This window comes from Somniosus microcephalus, chromosome 25 (genome assembly GCF_052327205.1).
Source record: "Somniosus microcephalus isolate GS21.2 chromosome 25, FLI_Smic_1.0, whole genome shotgun sequence".
Classification (NCBI taxonomy): domain Eukaryota; kingdom Metazoa; phylum Chordata; class Chondrichthyes; order Squaliformes; family Somniosidae; genus Somniosus; species Somniosus microcephalus.
The window spans coordinates 481186-507758 of record NC_141011.1 but is presented as its reverse complement, the minus strand read 5'-3'; the positions used below and the strand labels follow the sequence as shown (position 1 = coordinate 507758).

General features: G+C 49.0%; 1 protein-coding gene across 1 annotated transcript in view; it reads left to right on the top strand.

The window, feature by feature from the left end:
• LOC147100473 (mitochondrial adenyl nucleotide antiporter SLC25A23-like) overlaps window positions 1-26163 on the top strand; it is a 49876-nt gene extending 23713 nt beyond the window's left edge. Inside the window, exons 4-7 of the mRNA XM_085967265.1 lie at window positions 2039-2146; window positions 21314-21481; window positions 22920-23070; window positions 25979-26163. Of these exons, the coding sequence (XP_085823391.1) occupies window positions 2039-2146; window positions 21314-21481; window positions 22920-23070; window positions 25979-26163 (612 nt within the window). The remainder of the gene's footprint in view (window positions 1-2038; window positions 2147-21313; window positions 21482-22919; window positions 23071-25978) is intronic.
• Window positions 26164-26573: the final 410 nt, after the last annotated feature.

The window sequence follows — 26573 nt, the reverse complement described above, 5'->3', positions numbered from 1 at the left end:
GCCCAGCATGTGAGTGCAAAAGACAAGGCTGAAGCGTTTGCAACCAACTTCAGCTAGAAGTGCCGAGTGGATGATCCATGTTGGCCTACTCCCGAGGTCCCCACCATCACAGAAGCCATTCTTCAGCCAATTCGATTCACTCCACGTGATATCACGAAACGGCTGAGCGCACTGGATACAGCAAAGGCTATGGGCCCTGACAACATCCTGGCTATCGTGCTGAAGACTTGTGCTCCAGAACTAGCCGCGCCTCTAGCCAAACAGTTCCAATACAGCTACAACACTAGCATCTATTTGACAATGTGGAAAACTGCCCAGGTATGTCCTATCCACAAAAAGCAGAACAAATCCAACCCAGTCAATTACCGCCCCATCAGTCTACTCTCAATCACCAGCAAAGTGATGGAAGGTGTCATCAACAGTGCTTTCAAGCGTCACTTACTCACCAATAACCTGCTCACTGATGCCCAGTTTGGGTTCCGCCAAGACCACTCGGTTCCCGACCTCATTACAACCTTGGTCCAAACATGGACAGAAGGGTTGAATTCCAGAGGTGAGGTGAGAGTGACTGCCCTTGACATCAAGGCAGCATTTGACTGAGTGTGGCATCAAGGAGCCCCAGTAAAACTGAAGTCAATGGGTATCAGGGGGAAAACTCTCCACTGGCTGGAGTCATACCTAGCACAAAGGAAGATGGTTGTGGTGGTTGAAGGTGAATCATCACAGCCCCAGGACATCGCTGCAGGAGTTCCTCAGGGCAGTGTCCTAGGCCCAACCATCTTCAGCTGCTTCATCAATGACCTTCCCTCCAACATAAGGTCAGAAATGGGGATGTTCACTGATGACTGCACAGTGTTCAGCGCCATTCGCAATTCCACAGATAATGAAGCAGTCCATGCCTGCATGCAACAAGATCTGGACGACATTCAGGCTTGGGCTGATAAGTGGCAGGTAACATTTGCGCCACAGAAGTGCCAGGCAATGACTATCTCCAACAAGCCAGAGTCTAACCACCTTCCCTTGACATTGAATGGCATTACTATTGCCGAATCCCCCACTATCAACATCCTGGGGGGGTCACCATTAACCAGAAACTTAACTGGACCAGCGACATAAATACTGTGGCAACAAGAGCAGGTCAGAGGCTGGGTATTCTGCGGCAAGTGTCTCACCTCCTGACTCCCCAAAGCTTTTCCACCATCTACAAGGCACAAGTAAGGAGTGTGATGGAATACTCTCCACTTGCCTGGATGAGTGCAGCTCCAGCAACACTCAAGAAGTTCGACACCATCCAGGACAAAGCAGCCCGCTTGATTGGCACCCCATCCACCACCTTAAACATTCACTCCCTCCACCACCGGCGTACCATGGCTGCAGTGTGTACCATCTACAAGATGCTCTGCAGCAACTCACCAAGGCTTCTTTGGCAGCACCTCCCAAACCCGCGTCCCCTTCCACCTAGAATGACAAGGGCAGCAGGCGCATGGGAACACCACCACCTCCAAGTTCCCCTCCAAGTCACACACCATCCTGACTTGGAAATATATCACCGATCCTTCATCGTCGCTGGGTCAAAATCCTGTAACTCCCTCCCTAACAGCACTGTGGGAGTACTTTCACCACATGGACTGCAACGGTTCAAGAAGGCGGCTCACCACCACCTTCTCAAGGGCAACTGGGGATGGGCAATAAATGCTGGCATTGCCAGCGACGCCCTGATCCCATAAACAAATAAAAAAAATAACTCAGCACAGCCATTCAATCTGGCTCAGTCCATTTGGCTCAGTTCCACCCCAGGCAGGGTCACGGCCTTTCTAGTATTCTGGGACAGGTGACACCTCCCTTGCAGTTGAGTTGTCCGGCACCGTTTGGTTCCGTGATTAACCCAGATGTTACTGATTGCAGCTGGCCAGAAGTTTATGTTAATGACTTATCCTACCAGCTCATTCAATTAACAGAAAATCGTAGGAAGTTATTAAATGAATTGCAGAGGTCTGATTGTAATGATGATCTGCTCTTGCTGTGTATTTTTGAACAGTATAAGAAGCTTTTTGGTGACAGTCAAAGCAAGCTTGATCTCCATCAACGCTTTGTGGCAGGGTCTCTCGCTGGAGCTACAGCTCAGACCATCGTCTATCCAATGGAGGTAGGGACTCAGAGCTTGTCCTCATCTTCGCAAGACTAAAACTAAACCGCAAATTTGAGGTGTTGCTGAGGGAGATGTTTTCATTGGCAGGTGCTTCACAGAATCACAGAAACCCCACAGTGCAGATAGAGGCCATTTCGGCCCATCGAGCCTGCACCGACACATATCCCACCCGATCCCCGTAATCCCTACACCAACACATACCCCACCCTATCCCTGTAACCCTACGTATTTAATCCCCCTAACACTAAGGGTCAATTTATCATAGCCAATCAACCTAACCCGCACATCTTTGGACTGTGGGAGGAAACCGGAGCACCCGGAGAAAACCCACGCAAACACGGGGAGAATGTGCAAACTCCACACAGACAGTTGCCCGAGGCCGGATTCGAACCCGGGTCTCTGGCGCTGTGAGACAACAGTGCTAACCACTATGCCACCGTGCTTGTAAACATTCTGGCTCCAGGTCAGAAGAAATCAGCCTGTAGTTACTAGCTTTCTTTTTTTAATTATTTTTTCAACACCTCGTAGCTTGGTAGATTGAAAACTTCTTTATTTGTAGATGTATAAAGGGAGGTTAATGGGCCCGTGCTTCCATGGGTAAATATACGCCACATGGTGTCAAACTCTGCCAGACAGAGCAGTTAGAGACCAGGTTTGATCCGTCGACTATGCTGTGAGCAAGTCTCACCCAGAGTGATGGAAGTACCAGAAATGGTGAAGGAAGGGTAGCCAGTCCAAGCCCTTGCTCCTGGTCATTATCCACTGACCCCGGTGTGTGCGGGGTAAGGTGAAACAGCCCACTGTCCCAGTCCATCTGGGAGACTCTTAGACAAGGTTAGCGATAGCTACCAGCACCCATTGAGAGATATCCCCCGATCGGGAGTCAACACCTTAGAATTGTAGAATAAAATCATACAGTCTCATTCGGCCCGTCACTCCTGGGCCAGCAATTAGATAGAGTTGCCCAATTTTGCCCCAGCGGCCGGCTTTTCCCCCCATGACCTGGCAAATTAGTTCTCTTCAAGTACATGTCCAATTGTCTTTAGAAAGTTCCTATGGAATCGGATTCCACCACACTTTCAGGTGGTGCGTTCCAGATCTTAACAACCCTCTGTGTGAAAATATGCCTCCCCATTTCCGCTCTAGTTCTTTTGACAATTATTTTCAATCTTTGACCTCTGCCAGAGGAAACAATTTATCCCTACTTGCTTTATCAAAACCCCTCATAATTTTGTATACCTCTTGTAGTGTATGTGCCTTTAAGTCAGAAGTACTTTTACAGCTCCTGTATACTGTAGTACCGGCAGTGACCACACCGGCATATAAGCTTTGCACATGCCTCTGTACCCCCAGTCTAGAGACTACCCTCCTCCAGTAAAGACCTGTTATTTGTTAATGTACAGCATCCGTGTGATTATTTAATAATAACATATCCACTGAACCACGGATCCAACTGTGGCGACGAGTGTCGATTCGAATCTACCTGCAACATAAAAAAAAATAGTCGAGGCCAGGAACACGGGCGTCGACCACGAGCAACCGCCCAGCATTCAGGCAGAGATCCAACTTCGCAGGGGAGGCTGTGGAGAGCCGGGCTTGGTTCCCCAGCCACAACGAGCAGTAAGAGACCGACGACAGGTCCAGCGCAGACCCTTCCCAAGCAGCGGTGGCTGGAGCCGACCGAAGGCGGAGAGAGAGCTGAGCAGCGTCGACGGGGTAAGACAGAGGGTGAAGAGCGCAGGGCGCAGCCGGGGGTTGAACACCGAGCGGCGTCGGGGAAAATAAAACAAACCAGAGAGAGAGAGGCTAAGAAACAGCCGGGTTCTAGACTGAGCGGCGTCGAAAAATATAAAAAGAAGAACGCGCAGAGCACAGCCAGTGCTCACGGGCTGAACAGGGTCCGCAGGGCGAAGAAAGGGGAGACGCCATTGAGCCGCGGAGAAGAAGGGAGAGCGCGGGAGATGCCATTGAACCGCGGAGAAGAAAGAAGAGCGCGGGAGACGCCATTTTTAGAAGTCGCAGCGGAGAAGAAGGGCGAACGTGGGAAGGAAGGAAAGCGCGGGAGACACCATTTTGTGCCAGCGGAGAAGAAGGGGAAGCGCGGGAGGCGCCATTTGTGATAGTTAACGCCGAAGAGTGGCAGTATCTCTACGTTCGACAATGAAGTCGAAGATTGGGCGACATATGTGGAACGTATTGAGGTGTACTGCAGGGCGAATGAAGTGCCAGATGCTAATAAAGCACTGGTTCTGTTAAATTCCATGGGTGCAAAAACTTATGGGTTACTGCGAAATCTAATAACCCCAGAGAAGCCGGTAAACAAGAATTTTGAAAGCATAGTAGAAATCCTACAGGACCACTTAAGCCCCACACCGCTGCTGATAGCAGAACGATTTAAGTTCCATAAAAGGAACCAACACAAAGATGAAAGCAATGCTGAGTACCTAACGGAACTGCACAAGCTATCGAAACACTACCAGTTTGGAGCGGGACTAGCAGACACGTTAAGGGACAAGTTTGCGTGTCGGCTACAAAGTGAAGGAACCCAGAAACGGCTTCTGTTAGAAAAGGACCTTATGCTGGACAAAGCTTTCAGTATGGCAGTATCATATGAAGCAGCCGCAAGGGGCGCTGCAGAGATACAATGGAGACTGCAAGAATATGGCACCAATGAAATGCCCTATGGAACAGGGAATGCTATCGCTGCGGCAGAACAACACATGACCAGAAAGATTGTTGGTTCAAGGACCAAGTGTGCAGACAGTGTGGGAAAGCAGGACACATAGCAAGAGTCTGCAGGTCTGGGAAGAAAACCAACAGTAGGAAATCTCCACAGGAGAAGTACAAAAAGGTACACCAGGTGATGGACAGTGGTTCAGACGAACAGAAAAGTGACACAGACTCCGGAAGCAAGGAGCTGGGTTGTCTGAAACTACATAAGGTAACCAAAATGGAGGATCACCAGACTATCTGGGTTACACTCAAGATAGACGGAGTCCAAGTGGAAATGGAATTGGACACAGGGTCAGCTCTAACAGTCATAAATCAAAGGGACTACAAGCGGCTATTTTCACACATACCCTTGAAAGCTACAGAGATTGTCTTGAAGACGTATACGGGGCAAAAAGTCTACCCCAAAGGAAAAATAAGGGTGAAAGTGACATATGAAGGCCAGGAAATACCTAAAATGGATATATATGTATTGCCAAATGGAGGGCCACCACTGCTAGGACGTGAATGGATCCGGAAGATACAATTAGATTGGCATTCCATACAGGCACTGAAGGTTGAGGCCAAAAAGGATGACGACGTCACACCTGAACGACTGTCAAAAATGCTAACTGATGCAAAAGAAGTGTTCCAGGAGGGACTAGGAACACTAAAAGGAATAACAGCAATGATTTAAATAGAGGAAAATGCAAGCCCAAAGTTTCTGAAGGCCAGACCAGTGCCTTATGCGATCAGACCAGCTGTTGAAGCAGAGCTGGAAGGGTTGGAACGTTCAGGAGTACTGTCCAAAGTGGACTGGAGTGAGTGGGCTACACCCATCGTTCCTGTAATGAAGAGGTCGTTGAGTAATACGCCTGGGGAACCAAAGAAGGTCCGCATCTGTGAAGATTTTAAGGTGACAGTGAACCCAGTCCTTGACACGGTGCAATATCCGCTTCCACGAATTGAGGATATTTTCGCCTCGCTATCTGGTGGTAAACGCTTCACCAAAATTGATCTAGCCCAGGCGTACTTGCAAATGGAGGTAGAAGAAGCTTCGAAACATTACCTTACGATCAACACTCATAAAGGTCTCTATCAATACAACCGGCTGGTGTTTGGAGTAGCCTCGGCTCCGGCTATCTGGCAAAGGGCGATGGATCAGGTCCTGCAAGGGATTCCAGGGACCCAGTGTTATTTGGACGACATCTTGGTCACGGGCGAAAATGACGGTGATCACCTCGCCAACTTGGAGAAGGTGCTCACCAGATTAAAGGAGTATGGGCTACGAGCTAATCGCCACAAGTGCGAGTTTTTCCAGAAACAGATCTCGTATTGTGGCCACGTCATCGATGAAGAGGGGTTACATAAGTCCCCTGACAAGATTGAGGCAGTAGTCAAGGCTCCAGCACCGGAAAATGTGTCACAACTGAGGTAATTCCTCGGGCTGGTAAACTACTACCACAAGTTCTTACCAAATTTGTCTACGGTATTACACCCACTGAACACCCTACTGCAAGCAGGGGTACCATGGAAGTGGGATGACAAACGTAGACGAGCTTTCCAGAAGTGTAAAGAATTGATCACATCAAAAGAGGTGTTGGCCCATTTCAACCCAGCACTACCAATTCGTTTGGCATGTGATGCATCACTCTACGGTATTGGAGCGGTGCTGTCGCACAAATTCCCAGACAGGTTGGAGAGGCCAGTAGCCTTTGTGTCTCGGTCACTAGCCTCAGCCGAGTGCAACTACGCCCAGATTGACAGGGAGGCCCTCAGCCTAGTATGGGGAGTAAAAAAATTTAATCACTATCTGCATGGGCAGAAGTTCACCTTGCTGACTGACCACCAACCACTTGTCTCCACCTTTAATCCTAAGAAGGGCGTTCCAGTGATGACTGCACAGCGGTTACAAAGATGGTCCCTGTTTCTAGGGGCAAATCAATATGAAATAGAATATAAAGGCACGAAACAGCATGGGAATGCTGATGGGCTATCGCGCCTGCCACTGCCTACTGTGGAGGAAGCACCAGCAGTGGACCCTATCGAGATATTTTATTCGTCAATAATTGAACGATTGCCAGTAACAAACGTGGATATAGAGAAGGAGACCCGCAATGATCCGACGCTGTCACGGGTATATGAATTGACGGTGAGGGGATGGCCAACACATGGCGACTCACTGTTGCCAGCATTCTCATCCAGAAGAGAACAGCTGTCAGTATGCCAGGGGACAGTGATGTGTGGATCAAGAGTGGTGATTCCACCCAAGTTAAGGGAGAGAGTGATAAATGAGCTACATGAAGGTCATCTGGGGGGAGTGAAAATGAAAAGCCTTGCTAGGGCTTATGTGTGGTGGCCTGGAATCGATCAACAAATTGAAGACCTAACTAAGAGCTGCTTAGGATGCCAGAAGGTCCAAAATGCACCACCACATGCCCCTCTACACCCATGGGAGTGGCCCTCCTCTCCATGGCAACGGGTGCATATTGATTTCGCTGGTCCATTCATGGACTCAATGTTCTTAATAGCAGTGGATGCTCATTCAAAGTGGCCTGAGGTGATAAAAATGTCTTCAACCACTACAGAGAAAACGATTGCAGTCCTACGGACCATATTTGCCAGAAACGGTTTGCCAGAGCAGATTTGCTCTGATAATGGACCACAGTTTGTGTCCGACGAGTTCCAAAAATTCATGAAAAGGAATGGGGTAAGGCATTACACATCCGCCCCGTATCATCCAGCCACAAATGGATTGGCTGAGAGGTTCGTACAAACCTTTAAGAAGGCGATAAAGGCCATGTGTGACGATGAAATTCCACTACAGCATAAGATGGACAATTTCTTATTAGCCTATCGAAACGCGACACATGCAGTTACCAACCAGACCCCGGCCATGATGTTCTTTAACTGAAGGTTGAGATCTCGTCTGGACTTGCTCAGACCAAATGTGTGAAGAAATGTTGAGGACAAACAATTCCAGCACATCAATGAGAAGCCGACAAGGAGCTTCAATGTAGGGCAACCAGTCTTGGCCCGTGACTATCGAACAGAGAAGTGGCAACCCGGAACGATATGTACAAGGCAGGGGCCATTAATGTACACAATGGATGTCGGGGAGAACATTGTGAGATGCCACGTCGATCAGATCTTAGCGTCACAGGAACGCGTCAACCCCATGTCTCGAGTGCCTGGGGATGAACCCGACATACCGGTAGCATCTACTTCAGACCCAGTAGCAGTGGAACCCGATGAACTACCCGATGAAAAGGGGTCAGAATCGCCTCTGCACCAAGAACAAGAACCTCTGGAAAGGCGTTATCCCGAAAGGGTCAGGAAGCCGCCCCAAAGACTGAATCTATAAATGGACTTTTGTTGTTTAATGTACATGTTGAAATGTTAATTGTTATTTGAATATTAGGGGTATTACTAATCTAAAAGGGGAGGAATTGTAGTGTATGTGCCTTTAAGCCAGAACTACTTTTACAGCTCCTGTATACTGTAGTACCGGCAGTGACCACACCAGTATATAAGCTTTGCGCATGCCTCTGTACCCCCAGTCTAGAGACTACCCTCCTCCAGTAAAGACCTGTTATTTGTTAATGTACAGCATCCGTGTGATTATTTAATAATAACATATCCACTGAACCACGGATCCAACACCTCTACTAGGTCTCCCCTTAACCTTTTCTTGGCACAGGAGAACAGTCCCAGCTTCTCCAATCCCTCCACATAACTCATCCCTGCTATCACCCTGGTAAACCCCCTCTGTGCCCTCTCCAGGGCCTTGACATCCTCCCGAAAGTGTCGTGCCCAGAATTGTCACAGTGCTTTAACTGAGGCCTTCAGAAATTGGAGCAAATGATCAACTTTCCTTAAAATAACTGAACTGAAAATCTTTAAACCAAATATGTAGCCCCAAGAATGTGGGATCAGGGGACGGTCACTTCATTTAAATATGGCCGGCGAGTACTCACATCAGTAGCGGAACATGTCAGGTGACCATCTAACCAAGGAGGCCAGAAATTCCAGTATAAGATACCCAATCCGGGGGGACCCGGGGGCAGGGGGCTGGGGTGGGGGAGAGCAATTAGCCAGAAAGAAGCTGGGTCCACTGCCCGATAGGCCCAGACTGCAGCTTCCACTGGTGTCCCAGCCTGCACCTCGATTCTGGGATCAGAAACAAGGGAATCCGAGCATTGGCGCCGCCATCTATGGTCACACCCCCTCCCTGGTCACACCCCCTCCCTGGTCACACCCCCTCCCTGGTCACACGCCCTCCCTGGCCAGAATCTGATGTAAGGTCCATGTTTGGGGTGGGCTTCCTCCCAAGCAGTGGGGAAGGCCTGTACTGGGACCCAGACCCGGACCCGGCGTAATCCCCAGCCATTCTGCCAGACTCCTGCCAGGTGTCTAAAGAGACAGTATGAGAATAGATTGGGGCGAACATAAAAGGGAATCCAAAGGTCTTCTATAGGCATATTCACAGGATTATCAGAGGAGCAGTGGTGCCGATTAGGGACCAAAATGGAGATCTATTGGTGGAGGCAGAAGGCATGGCTGAGGAACTAAATGAATACTTTGCATTGGTGTTTACCAAGGAATAGAGGACTTTGCCAAATGAGGAGGTTGCCAGGATACTAGATGAGATAAAAATATATAAATCGGATGTACTAGAAAGGCTGGCGGTATTTAAAGTGAAAAGTCACCCGGTCCGCATGGGATGCATCCTCGGTTATTGAGGGAAGTAAGGGTAGAAATTGTGGAGGCACTGGCTACAATCTTCCAATCCTCCTTAGATGCAGGGGTGGTGCCAGAGGACTGGAGGATTGCAAACGTTCAAAAGAGGGGAGAAGGTTAAAGCTGATAATTACAGGCCAGTCAGTTTTACGTCGGTGGTGGGGAAGCTTTTAGAAACAATAATCCGGGAGAAAATTAACAGCCACTTGGACAAGCATAGATGACTAAAGGAGAGGCAGCATGGATTTGTTATGGGGAAATCGTGATTGAGTTTTTTGATGAGGTAACAGAGAGGGTGGATGAGGGCAGTGCAGTTGATGTTCTGTATATGGACTTTCAAAAGGCGTTTGATAAAGTGCCACATATTTGGCTTGTGAGCAAAATTGAAGCCCATGGGATAAAAGGGGCCATGGATACAAATTGGCTAAGGGATAGAAAACAGAGAGTTGTGGTGAATGGGTGTTTTTTAGACTGGAGGGAGGTATACAGTGGAGTACCCCAGGGTTCAGTACTAGGACCGCTGCTGTTTTTAATAACATTCATGACTTGGACATGGAGGTACAGGGCACAATTTCGAAATTTGCAGATGGCACAAAGCTGGGAACTGTAGTAAACAGTGAGGAAGATAGTAATAGACTGCAAGAGGTTGGTGGAATGAGTGGACACATGGCAGATGAAATTCAATGCAGAAAAGTGTGAGGTTGTCGGAATGTCTAGTACCTATCCAAAAGACTGAGGTCCACTCAGGCGATCAAATAAACGAGGTTTAATGAAAACTAACAGAGTTTAACAGATAACTACAGGAGAACATCGAATATAGGTCTAGTCAGTTCGGAGGCTCCACGAGGACTGCTTGGGCGGTCCCGTGGCTGACGTCATGATGTCATCACGTTTTTCCCGCCGGTGGGGGATCACGTGATGAACGGCGTGACATCATCGCGTTTACCCGCGCTATTAAAGTGATCGCGCTCTGTACATGTAAACAGTGAAAACAAAGATACAGACTCAGGCTGTAGCTAACATATTATTAAAGGGAATTATATACAATTGATCTTAGTGGCTCCGCCACATGCGCCCCCCCCAGAATTGTCTTTAGTAGGAAAAGTAAAACGGCGAGGAGGCCTGACAAGCCTGTCAGATCGACTTCTGTAGCCTTGAAGTGGAAGCTGATGGACGGCGGGCAAGCTGGCGGGCGGTTGCGTTTGATCTGGCATGGCGACTGTGGACGGTCGGCCACGTTTCGGCAGTTGTGCGATCTCGACTGGGCGGTCAAGGTCCAAGTGAGCCGACTTCAACCGGTCAACCGAAATGTGGTCCGGTTTACCTCCGGCATCGACCGAAAAAGATTTGTCTCCCGGCTCTATCACGCGGAAAGGACCAGTGTAAGGGGGTTTGAGCGGGTCCCGATGAGCGTCGTGGTGGATAAACACATAGTCGGCGTTCTTCAGCTCAGCTGGGATGTGGGAGCTCTGCAAGCCGTGATGCGACGTAGGCACTGGAGCAAAACTTCTGGCTGCCTCCTGGTGTCTGGTGAGCTGCTGGGATGCGGACCATGGCTCTGTTGCAGTCGGAAGGAAATCCCCTGGTACGCGTAGTGGCTGGCCATATACGAGCTCCGCCGTGGATGATTGAAGATCTTCTTTAGGCGCCGTACGAAGACCCAAAAGGACCCATGGAAGCCTGTCCACCCAGCCCGCGCCTTGAAGGCTGGCTCGCAGTGCGGCCTTGAGCGACCTGTGGAATTGTTCGCACAGGCCGTTCGCCTGTGGATGGTAGGCAGTGGTGCGATGTAGCTTGCCGCCGAGCCCCTGAGCCACAGCGTTCCAGAGCTCCGAAGAAAACTGCGGCCCACGATCAGACGAGATGTCCGCCGGTACCCCGAAACGGGCGACCCAGGAGGAGATGAATGCCCTGGCGACGTCTGCGGAAGTGGTGGATGACAAAGGAACTGCCTCCGGCCATCGAGTGGTGCGGTCCACCATTGTAAGAAGATGAGTAAACCCGTGCGAAGGCGGAAGTGGCCCCACCAGGTCCACATGCACGTGATCAAACCTACGTTCCGGAACAGCGAAAGTGGCCAATGGAGGCTTGACATGACGCTGCACCTTGGCCTTTTGGCAGACCACGCAGGTGTTGGCACAGTCGCGAACATCCATGTGCATGCCCCGCCACACGAATTTGGACGACATCAGCCATTGCGAGGCCTTCATGCCAGGGTGCGACAACCCGTGTATGGCGTCAAAAACTTTTCGGTGCCAGGCGACCGGGACGATAGGGCGAGGATCTCCTATGGAGACGTCGCAGAGTAGCGTAGTGCCCGCGGCATGGAATTTGACGTCGGCCGCTTGGAGGCTAGAGGGGTTGCTTCTGTAAGATTGGACTTCCGGATCCGAGGCTTGATCCGCAGCCATGAGGGCATAGTCGATGCCGAGCTGGACTGCATGAACGGTCGCGCGGGAGAGGCAATCCGCCACCAGGTTGTCTTTACCGGATACATGCTGAATGTTAGTGGTGAATTCTGAGATAAACGTCAACTGACGTTGTTGCCGAGCTGACCATGGTTCGGCGGTCTTGGCCATATCGAACGTTAGTGGCTTATGGTCCACAAAAGCCGTGAACGGACAGCCCTCTAGCAAGAACCGGAAATGGCGGATGGCCAGAAAAAAGGCCAGCAACTCCCGGTCGAATGTGCTGTACTTCCGTTCGTTTCGCCGTAGTTGACGGCTGAAAAACGCCAGTGGTTGCCATGTCCCATGCACCCACTGTTCCTGCACTGCGCCGATGGCGTAGTCTGACGCGTCGGTGGTAAAGGCGATGGTGGCACCTGGCAGCGGGTGTGCCAGCATGGTTGCGTTGGCTAAAGCGCCTTTTGTGTCGACGAACGCCCGGTCCATGTTGACCGTCCAGCTAATCGGATCCTTGCCAGACTTGCCCTTGAGGGCCTCATACAGGGGCTGCATGAGCAGAGCTGCATTAGGGACGAACCGGTGATAAAAATTTACCATCCCGAGGAACTCCTGCAGGGCCTTGATGGTCTGTGGGTGCGGAAACAAAGTAACTGCCTCCACCTTCGTTTGCAGGGGAATTGCGCCGTCCGATGAGATGCGATGGCCTAAGAAATCAATCTGCTGCAGGCCGAACTGGCACTTGGCCAGGTTGATGATCAAGCCGTGTTGACTGAGGCGTCTAAAGAGGGTGCGCAAATGGCGATGAGGATGTCGTCGAGGTAGATGAATAGAAACTTGAGGTCCCAAAGCACGGAGTCCATCAAGCGCTGGAAAGCCTGTGCAGCATTCTTCAATCCAAACGGCATCCGCAGAAGTTCAAACAGGCTGAACGGGGTGATGACTGCAGTTTTCGGGACATCTTGCGGGTGTACGGGGACCTGGTGGTAGCCACGGACAAGGTCGACTTTTGAAAAAATGGTATTTCCCGCCAAATGGGCAGAGAAATCCTGAATATGAGGGATCGGGTACCAATCAGGAGTAGTGGCGTCGTTCAGGCATCGGTAGTCGCTGCAAGGCCGCCACCCGCCGCCAGGTTTCGGAACAATGTGGAGAGGCGAAGACCAGGGACTATTCGACCGGCGAATAATCCCTAGCCGCTCCATCGTGTCGAACTCTGCATTCGCAACTGCAAGCTTGCCAGGTTGGAGGCGCCGGACTCGTGCGTAGACCGGGGAGCCAGTAGTGGTGATGTGATGTTCGACACCATGTTTCGTGGCCGTGGAAGAGAAAGTGGGTCTGGTCAGGTCTGGGAAATCTCCGAGGAGGCGAGTGAAGTCATCCGGAGGTGGGAACGCGCAGGAGACAGTGCGCGCCACGGTGTTACCGCGGTGGCACGGGATGGAGTGAAAAGTGGCCGCATTGATCAACCGGCGGTGCCGTACATCCACCAGGAGGCCGTTGGCGCACAAAAAAATCTGCCCCGAGGATGGCTTGAGAGACTTTGGCCGTGATGAAATCCCAGTAAAACCATTGGCTGCCGAAGCACACCTGGATCCGCCAGCTTCCGAAGGTCCGAATGGCCCCGCCATTAGCCGCCTGGAGGGAGGGGCCGTGCCCCCCCGGCTTGTAGATCAAGATTTGACGCGGGTAGGATGTTACACTGCGCCCCGGTGTCGCAGAGGAAACGTCGACCAGATAGGGAGTCATTGATGAAGAGGAGTTTTCCCGAATTACCGATTGCCATCGCAGCTGCGGGGCGCTCGTTATAAATGGTCCTATTTTGACAAGGTGGCTGCTGGGTTTTTTTTTGAGCGAAAAGCTGCAGGGAGGGCGGCAGCATCTTGCTTTCGCGCCAAAACGGGCGTGGTAGAAGCACAACCCCGCAGATTGAGGGGCTGGAGCAGCATCTGTGGGGGATGGGCACCTCGTGGCAGCGCAGTACTGCTGTGTCACCATGAAGATCTTGTCCGCATCGGCAGCCAGCTCTGCGCAGTCTGTGACTTCCGACCTGGCTAGGGCAGCCTGCACTTGCTCTGGTAGCTGGCTGAGGAATAGCTCCCTGAAGAGGAAGCATTCCGGTTCGGAGCCCAGGAGCGTGAGCATTTGGCTCATGAGCTCAGACAGCTTGGAGTCCCCGAGGCCGGGCATATTGAGCAGCCGGCGGGCACGCTCCGACTTCGTGAGCCCGAAGACCTGTAGCAACCGCGCCTTTATCGTTTCATACTTGCGATCTTCTGGTGGATTACCAAGCAGGCTGATGATCCGCGAGGCTGTGGCGCTGTCGAGGGTGGAGACCACGTGATAGTAACGGGTATGATCCGCAACGATGTTCCTGATTGCGACCTGGGCTTCAGCCTGGATGAACCACGCGGCTGGCTGTTGCTCCCAGAACTGTGGTAGCTTCAAAGCAACGACGTTCGATTCCATTCAGTAACTTCTGCGAAAACCTTTCGCAAAAGTCGGGGTCACCAACGTAGGAATGTTTAGTTCCTATCCAAAAGACTGAGGTCCACTCAGGCAATCAAATAAACGAGGTTTAATGAAAACTAACAGAGTTTAACGGATAACTACAGGAGAACATCGAATATATGTCTAGCCAGTTCGGAGGCTCCACGAGGACTGCTTGGGTGGTCCCGTGGCTGATTAATAAATAGGCATTCTTATTATGAACACAGCTAGCTTTTGCTAGACACTTTTATTGAGCACATGTGGACTAGGTACAGTATCTGTAGAGGCTTCCATCTTGACTGCTGCCTTGTGTGTAGCCTAGTGCTTCATGGGTAATGTCGCCTTAATATACATACAGCTGGGTAGTGTAGTCTTATACATACAGCTATATACAGCTCTACGGCTCCACCTAGTGTCCACTATAGAATGACATGTTATTGATCATTACATCGCCCTTTCTTTGAGGTTTAACAAAATCAATATCAATCAACTTTCAAGAAAACAATAAAGATAATATCAGTAACACTTTTGTTAGTGCTCTATAAACATAAACATTTTCAAAACAGTCAACACATTTTTCAAAGCTTTACATTGTACTCAAAGATTGTCTATCAGGCTTTTTTACTTCACGTGTGGATCTTCTCAACACGGGTAAGTCTGATGTGTCTTCATGAGATTGTTCTGGCGGTGAATGACAAGATGCAGTTGCGGCATTGTCATCAATCTGCTCTTGAATAGTCTCTTGTGTTTTTAGGAGGGAACGGCGGTTCCTCCTGAGAATCTGTCCTTCCTCAGTTCTAACAGTGTATGACCTTGGTCCTACTTCCTCAAGAACTGTAGCTTTCCTGTTCCATGCATCTGGATCCTCAATCCTGACAACATCATCCCTTGTCAATGGTTTTAGAGTTTTGGATGACTTGTCATAGTATGATTTCTGTTTCAGCTTTAACAGTTGAAGTCTCTGTCTCAGTTCCTCACTTTGCTGTTCTTTTGCACAGCAGGGTAGCATGGTGTGCAACTTGCGACCCATTAGTAGTTCAGCAGGTGAAGAACCACAGTCTAAAGGTGAGGCTCGGTAGCTCAGCAGGGCGAGATAAGGATCAGACTTGCTTTCTGTCGCTTTCTTCAGTAGCTGCTTGAGAACTTGAACACCTTTCTCTGCCTTACCATTTGACTGAGCATACAAAGGACTGGATGTGATGTGCTGAAAGTCATAATGTGCTGCAAACTGTTGCCACTCCTTACAGTTGAAGCATGGACCATTGTCGCTAACGGCAATCCTGGGAATTCCATGTCTGGCGAAGATGGATTTCACATGCATTATGACACTGCTTGCTGTGGTGTTTGAGAGCAGCGCCATCTCAGGATAGTTAGAATAGTAGTCAATCACTATTAGATAGTCTTTACCATTTAAATGAAAAAGGTCCATTCCAACCTTTTGCCATGGTGCTGTTGGTATGTCAGCTACTATCATTGGTTCCTTTGCTTGTTTGTTTTGGTGTTTCTGACATGCCTCACATTTGCCTATCATGTTCTCAATGTCCTTATTTATGCCAGGCCAATAAACAGTGTCTCTTGCCCTCCTTTTGCATTTTTCAATTCCGAGGTGTCCCTCATGAATCCTTTTGAGCATGTCTTGATGTAGAGCCTGTGGAATGACTATTCTGTTCTGTTTTAGTAATAGTCCACTTGCGACACTCAATTCTGACCTTATGTGAAAATATTTTGGACAGGAACCTTTTGGCCAACCATGATGAACTATTACTGTTTGTAATACTGTATCTTTTACTGTTTCTTCTGCTATTTGCTTTGATTTTGTGTCTGACATGGGCAGCGCAGCAGTGACCATACTCACATGAACATCCACGTCTTCTTCAGTAGAGCTCACATGACTCATTGTGGGTGCTCGGGATAGTGCATCTGCTAACACTATGTATTTGCCTGGTGTGTAGATCAGTTCAAAGTCATATCTTTGCAGCTTCATCATGAGTCGTTGAATCCTTGGAGATATCTCATTCAGGTTTTTTTTAATGATGGCAACCAGAGGGCTGTGGTCTGTCTCAACTGTGAAGGTGGGAAGTCCATATATGTAGCCATGGAACTTTTCTAGTCCAACTACCAAGCCTAGACATTCCTTTTCAATCTGGGCGTATCGACACTCAGTATCAGTCATAGACCTGGAGGCATAGGCAACAGGCTTCCAATCTTCACCCTCTGCTTGTAGCAAGACCGCACCTAGGCCATCTTTTGATGCATCCATTGACACTTTGATTCTTTTTGTTGGGTCAAAGAAGGTGAGTACAGGTGTGGTTGTCAGCACTGTTTTGAGGTTTATCCACTCTTGTTCATGTCTTTCTGTCCATGCAAACTCATTTGTTTTATGTAGCAGGTCTCGCAGACAGGCTGTCTTGGCTGACAAGTTAGGAATGAACTTTCCAATGAAGTTTATCATCCCCATGATGCGTAGCATTCCTTTTTTGTCAGTGGGTCGGGGCATTTTGAGTATGGCGTTTACTTTTTCCATATCTGGCTCTATTCCTTTACCAGATAGATTATCTCCTAGGAAAGTGACTTCCTGGATGCCAAACTGACACTTGGCTTTGTTGAGCTTCAGTCCATTCCGGCGTATGCTCTGTAGCACTTTAGTCAGTCTCTCATTGTGTTCTTTCAGTGTGGAGCCCCAGATGATGATGTCATCAACATAGACCCGAACTCCTTCCAGACCTTCAATTATGTGTTCCATCGCTCTATGAAAGATTTCAGATGCAGATATTATCCCGAAAGGCATTCTGAGGAAACAATACCTGCCAAATGGTGTGTTGAAGGTACAGTATTTGGTGCTCTCGTCATCCAGTTTTAGTTGCCAAAATCCTTGTGAGGCATCGAGCTTTGTGAAGTATCTGGCACCTGACATTTCACTGGTGATTTCTTCTCGCTTGGGAATCTGGTAGTGTTCAAGTTTTATGTTTGCATTTAAGTCCTTTGGATCCATGCATATTCTTAGATCATTGTTCTTTTTCTTTACACATACCATGGAGTTAACCCAGTCTGTTGGCTCTTCGACTTTCCTGATGACTCCTAGTGTGGTCATTCTGTCCAGTTCATTCTTGAGCCAGTCACGCAGGGGTGCTGGAACTCTTCGTGGAGCATGTACCACTGGCTGAGCATCCTCCTTTAGCTGGATCTTGTAAGTGAATGGTAGAACTCCAAATCCTTTGAACACATCCTGGGAATTATTCACTACAGAATCCACCGAGTCATCTGGTCTGCTTATGGCACAGTTTATACGGTAGACTCTCTTGACCAGTTCTAAGTCCTCACAAGCTTTGTCACCCAGTAGTGAATCAAGTCTTTCAGCCACAACAGAAAACATGAGATGATGCACTTTGTCTTTGACTGTCACTTTGAGTCTGCATACACCTAAGCTATCTATTTTCTGTCCATTATAGTCCTTCAGCAGTACTGACTTTTTCTGTATTTTGGGCTTTTCTTTCATATTGTTAATGTCACTCATACTGATTAAGTTTGCTTTTGCCCCAGAGTCTAGTTTCAAGGTAACTAATGCTCCATTTACCTGCAGTGGGATCATCCATTTGTCCTCTTTTACTGCATTAACTTTATGTTCAGCATTGTCCATTTCTGAGGGCTGCACATTTTCTGTATCCTTTTTGATATTGTCACATGACACCATTCCTACAAAAAATGTCTCACTTAAATCAGTGTCCTCAATTACATTAACTCGTTGCCCTTTCTTAGTTTTTACTTTTGAAAAGCATTGTTTGGCAAAGTGATTCTTTCCATTACACTTTGTGCACATTTTTCCAAACCCTGGGCATTGTCTTAACTGGTGTTTGTAACCACAGCGTTTACAATTAAAAATTTCATCCTCCGATTGCTTTTCATTTCTGTTCTGCCCACGTTTCTTCGCCTTGTAGGACACAACACCGACAGCAGCATTAGTACTCATTACAATCGCATCATTATTGATTTCACTGAAAGTCTTCGCGTGCTTTCGAGCTAGCTCGCTGGCTTGGCATATTTTCACTGCATTTTCCAAATTTAGTTCGGTTTCTCTCAACAGACGTTCCCTGACTTTTTTATCATGAATACCAAACACAATCTGGTCACGAATCATGGATGATTTCAGCTCAGAGAAATTACATGTCTGTGCTTTCAGTTTCAGATCAGTTATAAAGCTATCAAAAGTTTCATTTTGCTGCTGTGTCCTTGAACAGAACATTTATCTTTCATAGGTCTCATTCTTTTTGGGAGAGCAATGTGCATCAAATTTTTTTAGCACATATTCGAATTTTTCTCTGTTTTCCTCTGGATTAAATACAAATGTATTAAATACCTCTATCGCCTGTGGGCCTGCAACCATAAGCAGCAACGCTATCTTCCTTGCGTCTGGCTTCATACCGAATCCGATGGCTGCAACGTAGAGTTCGAATTGTTGTTTAAAAGTCTGCCAATTGTAGTCAATTTTTCCTGTGAGTTTCAAACGCTCTGGTGGCTTCAAATTCTCCATGTAGCTTTTCACAATTTTCAGCAGATCTTCACCATCCTGGTACCATCTTATGTTCATTAATAAATAGACATTCTTATTATGAACACAGCTAGCTTTTGCTAGTTACTTTATTGAGCCCATGTGGACTAGGTACAGTAACTGTAGAGGCCTCCATCTTGACTGCTGCCTTGTGGGTAGCCTAGTGCCTCATGGGTAATGTAGTCTTAATATACATACAGCTGGGCAGTGTAGTCTTATATATACAGCTATATACAGCTCTACGGCTCCACCTAGTGTCCACTATAGAATGACATGTTATTGATCATTACAATGACGTCATCACGTTTTTCCCGCCGGTGGGGGATCACGTGATGAACGGCGTGACGTCCTCACGTTTACCCGTGCTATTAAAGTGATCGCGCTCTGTACATGTAAACAGTGAAAACAAAGATACAGACTCAGGCTGTAGCTAACATATTATTAAAGGAAATTGTATACAATTGATCGGAGCCCCTTAGTGGCTCCGCCACAAGGTGATACATTTTGGTCGGAAGAATGAGGAGAAACAATACGAGCTAAATGGACAATTTTAAAGGGGGTGCAGGAAGAGAGAGAGCTGGGGGTGTTTGTGCACAAACCTTTGACGGTGGCAGGGCAGGTTAACAAAGCAGTTCAGCCAATGGGATTCTGGGCTGTATAATTGAGGCCTAGAGTACAAAAGCCAGGAAGTTATGCTAAACCTACATAAAACACTAGTTCGGAGGATTGTGTCCAATTCAGGCACCACACTTTAGGAAGAATGTGAAGGCTTTGGAGAGGGTGCAGAAGAGATTTACTAGAATGGTTCCAGGGATGAAGGATTGCAGTTAGGTGGATAGACTGGAGAAGCTGGGATTGTTCTCCTTAGAGCCGAGAAGGCTAAGAGGAGATTTGATAGAGGTGTTCAAAACCATGAAGAATTTAGATAGAGTAAATAAAGAGAAATTGTTTCCAGTGGCTGAAGGGTCGATAACCCGAGGGCTCAGATTTAAGCTGATTGGCAAAAGAACCAGAGGCGACAGGAGGGGAAACTTTTTGATGCAACAAATGGTTAAGATTTGGAATTCACTGCCTGATAGGGTGGTGGAAACAGATTCAAAAGGGAATTGGATAAATACTTAAAGGAGAGAAAATTGCAGGGATTTGGGGAAAGTGCGAGGGAGTGGGGCTGACGGGATCACTCTTCGAAAGAGCCGGCGCAGACTCGATGGGCCGAATGGCCTCCTTCTGTGCTGCACTGTTCTATGATTCTATGATTCTATCTTCAATCTGTGTCCACGTGTTACCGACCCTTCTGTCAATGGAAACTCTATTTACTCCTTATTTACTCTATCAAAACCCCTCATGATTTTGAACACCTCTATCTTAACCTTCCCTGCTGTAAGGAGAACAACCCCGGCTTCTCCAATCTCTCCACATCACTGAAGTCCCTCACCCTGGTACCATTCTAGTAAATCTCCTCTGCACCCTCTCCAAGACCTTGCCATCCTTCCTAAGCTGTGGTGCTCAGAATTTAACATGATATTCCAGCTGGGGCCTAACCAGTGGTTTAACATAACTTCCTGGCTTTTGTACCCTGTGCCTCTATTTATAAAGCCCAGGATCCCATATGCTTTTCTATAACAGCCTTAGCAACTTGTCCTGCCACCTTCTAAGATTGGTGTCCATACACCCCCAGATCTCTGTTCCTGAACCCCCTTAGCTTGTATTGTCTTTCCTCATTCTTCCTAGCAAAATGCAGCATTTCACACTTCTCTGCATTAAATGTCATCAGTCTGTCTGTGTCCTCCTGAAGTCTGTTACTATCTGTTTACTACATTTTTGAGTTTTATGTCATCTGCCAACTTTGAAATGATGTCCTGTATACCCAAGTCTAGGTCATTAATATATATCAAAATGGTCAATGCTCCTAAAACCGACTCCTGGGGAACACCACTGCACACTTCCCTCCAGTTTCAAAAACAACCATTCTGCTTTCTGTCCCACAGCCAATTCTGTATCCACACAGCCACTGCATCTTTAATCCCATGGGCTTCAATTTTGCTGACAAGTCACATCAACTGAACTGCCATCATCAACACTCTCCATTTTATTTCACTTCCCTTCCTGGGATATCTTGAATTGCTGCACCTGTCTGTGCCACTTACCTTGATACAAGTCTCTGGAATTTTATTTTGTCTGTTATGTTTGGAATAATTCCTCGAACCCAAAGTCAGTGAAATCTAAACATATTGATGTCACAAGCGGTCTGACGAAGAATCCTTGCTGCTTTAGGTACTGAAGACCAGACTGGCTCTGGGAAAAACAGGCCAGTACAACGGCATCAGCGGCTGCTTGAAAACCCTCATCAATAATGAAGGTATCCGTGCCCTCTATACAGGGTACCTCCCAAACCTCCTGGGCATCATCCCCTACGCAGGGATTGAGCTTGCTGCCTATGAAGTAAGTTTTAAAAAGTTATACTGTGGATTTAGCAAAATTCTTTTGAAAGACGCATAATCCTTCGCAGTAAAATCTGTTTCTTTTAATGCCTGTAATTTGCAGTGTCAGTGAGAAAACACGGAACTGTCCAGAAGTGACTTGACGACATTAGAAGATAAACTCTTACTGCCTCACGGCCTGTGTCCCGGGGCCTCATCGCGGCCTGTGTCCCGGGGCCTCATCGCGGCCTGTGTCCCGGGGCCTCATCACGGTCTGTGTCCCGGGGCCTGTGCACGGCCTGTGTCCCGGGGCCTCCTCACGGCCTGTGTCCCGGGGCCTCATCGCGGCCTGTGTCCCAGGGCCTTCTCACGGCCTGTGCCCCGGGGCCTCCGCACGGCCTGTGTCCCGGGGCCTCCTCACGGCCTGTGTCCCGGGGCCTCATCGCGGCCTGTGTCCCAGGGCCTTCTCACGGCCTGTGCCCCGGGGCCTCCGCACGGCCTGTGTCCCGGGGCCTGTGCACGGCCTGTGTCCCGGGGCCTCATCGCGGCCTGTGTCCCGGGGCCTCATCACGGTCTGTGTCCCGGGGCCTGTGCACGGCCTGTGTCCCGGGGCCTCCTCACGGCCTGTGTCCCGGGGCCTCATCGCGGCCTGTGTCCCAGGGCCTTCTCACGGCCTGTGCCCCGGGGCCTCCGCACGGCCTGTGCCCCGGGGCCTGTGCACGGCCTGTGTCCCGGGGCCTCCTCACGGCCTGTGTCCCGGGGCCTCATCGCGGCCTGTGTCCCAGGGCCTTCTCACGGCCTGTGCCCCGGGGCCTCCGCACGGCCTGTGTCCCGGGGCCTGTGCACGGCCTGTGTCCCGGGCCCTTCTCACGGCCTGTGTCCCGGGGCCTCCTCACGGTCTCTATCCTGGGGCCTGTGCACGGCCTGTGTCCCGGGACCTGTGCATGGCCTGTGTTCTGGGGCCTGTGCCTTTCCAGCAGTTATTGAGTCACTTCCATGCCATTAGCACATTACACGTGAGCTTTCGATGCCTGGCCGCTCACCCTCCATGAACGCCAGGCATAAGCGAGGCGGTGGGTGATTCAGTGTTCAGGGTCTCTGCTCTTTATTGCTGTCCTGTTACCTGATGCACTCCGCGTGATGATATTAATTCATTACCTCAAACTGCTCCCACAACCAGCTCCGCGCAGGCACGGCCCACGTTCCAAGGGCAAGTCTGTCCCTACCACGGGAGGGGGGTACTAGGAATATTTCACTCACCTGCCATTCCACTCTTATGAAATCCTAGTGACAGCCCTTTGGTTTATATACTAAGCACAATAGTGTAACTGAACACACACTGTGTAGCACTAGTGAACTGACATGTCTGTTGGTAATCTCGAATTTGGACTCAGTATCTGCTCCTTTCCAACCGTGTGTATTATTCCTTATTTGTGTATTCTGTTCACATTCAATGCTAGAGTGTGAAGAAAGCCTATTGCCAGAAATATGACCAAAACCCAAACGACCCTGGAATCTTGGTTCAACTGACCTGTGGCACCATCTCCAGCAGCTGTGGTCAGCTGGGCAGCTACCCGCTGGCACTTGTCAGGACCAAGATGCAAGCACATGGTGAGACCTCTCACATTTCAATTCACTTTTCACACAAGATTTCCTTAATTAAACTTAGTGAGTAATGGGTGAATATCGTGAGTCACTTACTGGGTAATAATGTTGAGAGAATGGAGTAATTCACTGAAGGCTGTGTCACTGGGTTATGTTGAGAAGATTCTAAAATATGAAATAGTGGCAGGGAGCAAATCATCAGGGAATAGTTCAATTCAGAGCCTCATTGAAATCCAACTGAAGAGTGCTGGGGCCTCAACTATTTACAATCTATATTAATGACTAAGATGAAGGGACCGAATGTAATGTCGCCAAATTTGCTGATGATACAAAGATAGGTGGGAAAGCAAGTTGTGAAGAGGACACAAAGGGCCAGAAATTCAGTGGGCTTTGCGCCCAGTTACCGCCCAAAGAGGGCTTCTGCGCCAGTAGAGGAGTTTGCGCTGATATTCAGCGCTGCGGTAATGGCGGCGGTAGCCGGTAGCGCTGCGCCGGCACCGATGACGTCATCGGTGTGCGCAGTGCCCCGGTTCCGCCGCGCTACCGGCCCGACCCCCATATTTAGTTGCGGCCGCCTCTTCCACAGCGGCTGCAAACAACGATGTGAAGACCGGGCCGTGCTGCAGCCTTAGTGGCGCTAGTTAAGGCGGAGGTGCGGCCGGCCGCTTTTTCGGCGGCCGCCTGCCCGCACCTCCTTCCCCGGCCTCCTCCACCCCCCCCCCGCGGCATTGCCGGCTGCTTTCCGGGAGCCCGTCACTTCTCCGTGGTGCCGGGCTCATTTGCCGGCACTAGCAAGCGGCGATCTCCGAGTTGCAGGCACCTCCCCCTTAAGAGAAGGAGGAGGCCTGCAGTACCGCAGCCTGCCGCTCCGCATCGGGTGGCGCTGCGGCACCTACAGCGCTGAAATTCAGTTTCAGCGCCCCAAGCGGGGCGGGCACACCCTGGAATAGCGCCCGGTTCCGACTTGGGACGCAAAAACTGAATTTCTGACGGGCGCAACTGGCTCCGCGCGCAGCACTAACTTTTGGGCGCTAGCCAGTTGGCGGGGCCAAAGTGAATTTCTAGCCCAAAGAATCTGCAAAGGGAAATAGACAGGCTAAAAGAGTGGCCAAACATTTGGCAGATGGAGTATAATGTGAGAAAGTGTGAGGTTATCTAATTTGGTAAGAAAAATAAAAAAGCAAATTATTTAAATGGGAGAGATTACAAAATGCTGCAGTTCAGAGGGACCTGGGGTCCTTGTGCATGAAATACAAAAAGTTCGCATGCAGGTACGGTATGTAATCAGGAATGTTGGCCTTTATTGCAAGGGGGATGGAGTATAAAAGTAGGGAAGTCTTGCAGGGTGCTGGTGAGACCACACCTGGAGTACTGCGTACAGTTTTGGTCTCCTTATTTAAGAAGGGATATACTTGCATTGGAGGCAGTTCAGAGAAGGTTCATGAGGTTGATTCCTGAGATGAAGGGGTTGATTTATGAAGAAAGGTTGAGCAGGTTGGGCCTATACTCACTGGAGTTTAGAAGAATGAGAGGTGATCTTATTGAAACATAGAAGATACTGAGGGGGTTCGACAAGGTAGACACAGAGAAGACATTTCCCCTCATGGGGGAATCTAGAACTAGGGGGCATAGTTTCAGAATCAGTGGCTGTCCATTTAAAACTGAGATGAGGAGCAATTTCTTCTCAGAGGGTCGTGAATCATTGGAATTCTCTATCCCAGAGAGCTGTGGAGGCTGGGTCATTGAATATATTTAAGGTGGAGATAGTCAGATTTTTGAGCAACAAGGGGGTGGTGGGGTATGGGGAGCGGGCAGGGAAATGGAGCTGAGCCCAGGGTCAGATCAGCCGTGATCTCATTAAATGGCGGAGCAGGCTTGAGGGGCCAAATGACCTACTGCTGCTCCTATTTCTTATTATGTTCTTATATAAGAGGCATAGACAACTTGGAGAGTCTAGATTGCATCTGATCCCAAGGATGGAACTATTATGCCAAAGGTTCCCTGGATGCCCCGGGTCCTGGATGCTCCGGGTCCTGGATGCTCCAGGTTCTATTACACTACACTTAACTCCAATAAATGTTTGCAATCGCTCTGCTGAATGATTAATTTTCAGTGATGGAGTTATTTTCATGCTGTATTTTTACTCAGTGCAGGAGTGAGCAGGTGTGACCCACAACTCTGATATTTCCTCACCGACTTAGAACAGCAATTGAATAATGGCCAGCCAAATTCAACAATGACTGCCAGTCATACATAAAATGCTGCAAATTAACAGTCTGTTTCTATTTGAATGTGACTTCGGAGAGAACTGCACATTTGTATTGAGTTAGGCTTGGGACCGGATTTTGAAAGCATTTTTTTTGAACTTCCTTATATTCTGTGACTCAATTGAAGGAGCGGACACCAAGTTAAAATTAAACAAAGAAGATTCAAAAAGCCTTGCTCATTGCTGAATGAGTGCAGTCTGCTGGAGCACCACAATTGTCTTGTGATAGGAAGGGGGAAAATAAATCAACCAAGGTTGCTGCTCCTGATCGCTGTCTGGTCTACCCTACTGGGAATTGTGTGTGTGGGAATCGGGTGAGGCTCATCTGTCAGGCTCCCCATGGTAGAATAGCCCGCAGACACTTGTAATTTCTCACTGCTGGTGAGGAGCTTCACCTCTGGGAGCACGCACCGCAAATTTGGGCATGAGCTGCCCGCAACATCTCATCCATCAAATTGGAGCACACACCTTGCTGCCTTGTCCCGCACGGAGCATGCCACTTGGCATCGTCCCATGCGAGACTGTACCCCGCATGGCAGGTCCTATAACCCCTGCCAGCAACTTCAGAATGGGAAGGGAGAGATAAAAGTGGAGGGTCGCATCAGATTCTTCCTGTGCTGTAATTCTCTGCATTTTTTCTTTCTGCAGCCATTATCAAAGGTGGGCCCAAGGTGGCCATGTATCAGTACGTCCGCACGATCATACGAGAGGAAGGCTTCATTGGCCTTTACCGAGGATTTTTACCCAACTGCATGAAAGTAGTGCCTGCGGTGAGCATCAGTTACGTCGTGTACGAGCAGATGAAAAAAGTCCTCGGCATCAACTCCTATTAATCAATACTAAAAAGCTCAAACATTGACTCTTTCTTCCCATCCTTCTCTACAATTCTGGCCCAGAAAAGCATGACCTGAAGGAAGAGAAATGTGAGCACAGCAATAACTCCATCAAAGATTTAGAGGAGCTATCCATTACAGGCCAATCACCAGCTGCCAGAAACTATCCAACTCATCACCAGAAGCTAGACTATAATCGTATTGACCAGAGGTAAACGATCCAACGAACCCATCCACCACAGGCAGCTAGAGAACTAGCCTATCCACCAGAGGCAGATAGAGAACTTGCCCATCCACCACAGGCAGCGAGAGAACTAGCCCATCCACCAGAGGCAGCGAGAGAACTAGCCCATCCACCAGAGGCAGCGAGAGAACTAGCCCATCCACCAGAGGTCAACTAGCGAACTAGC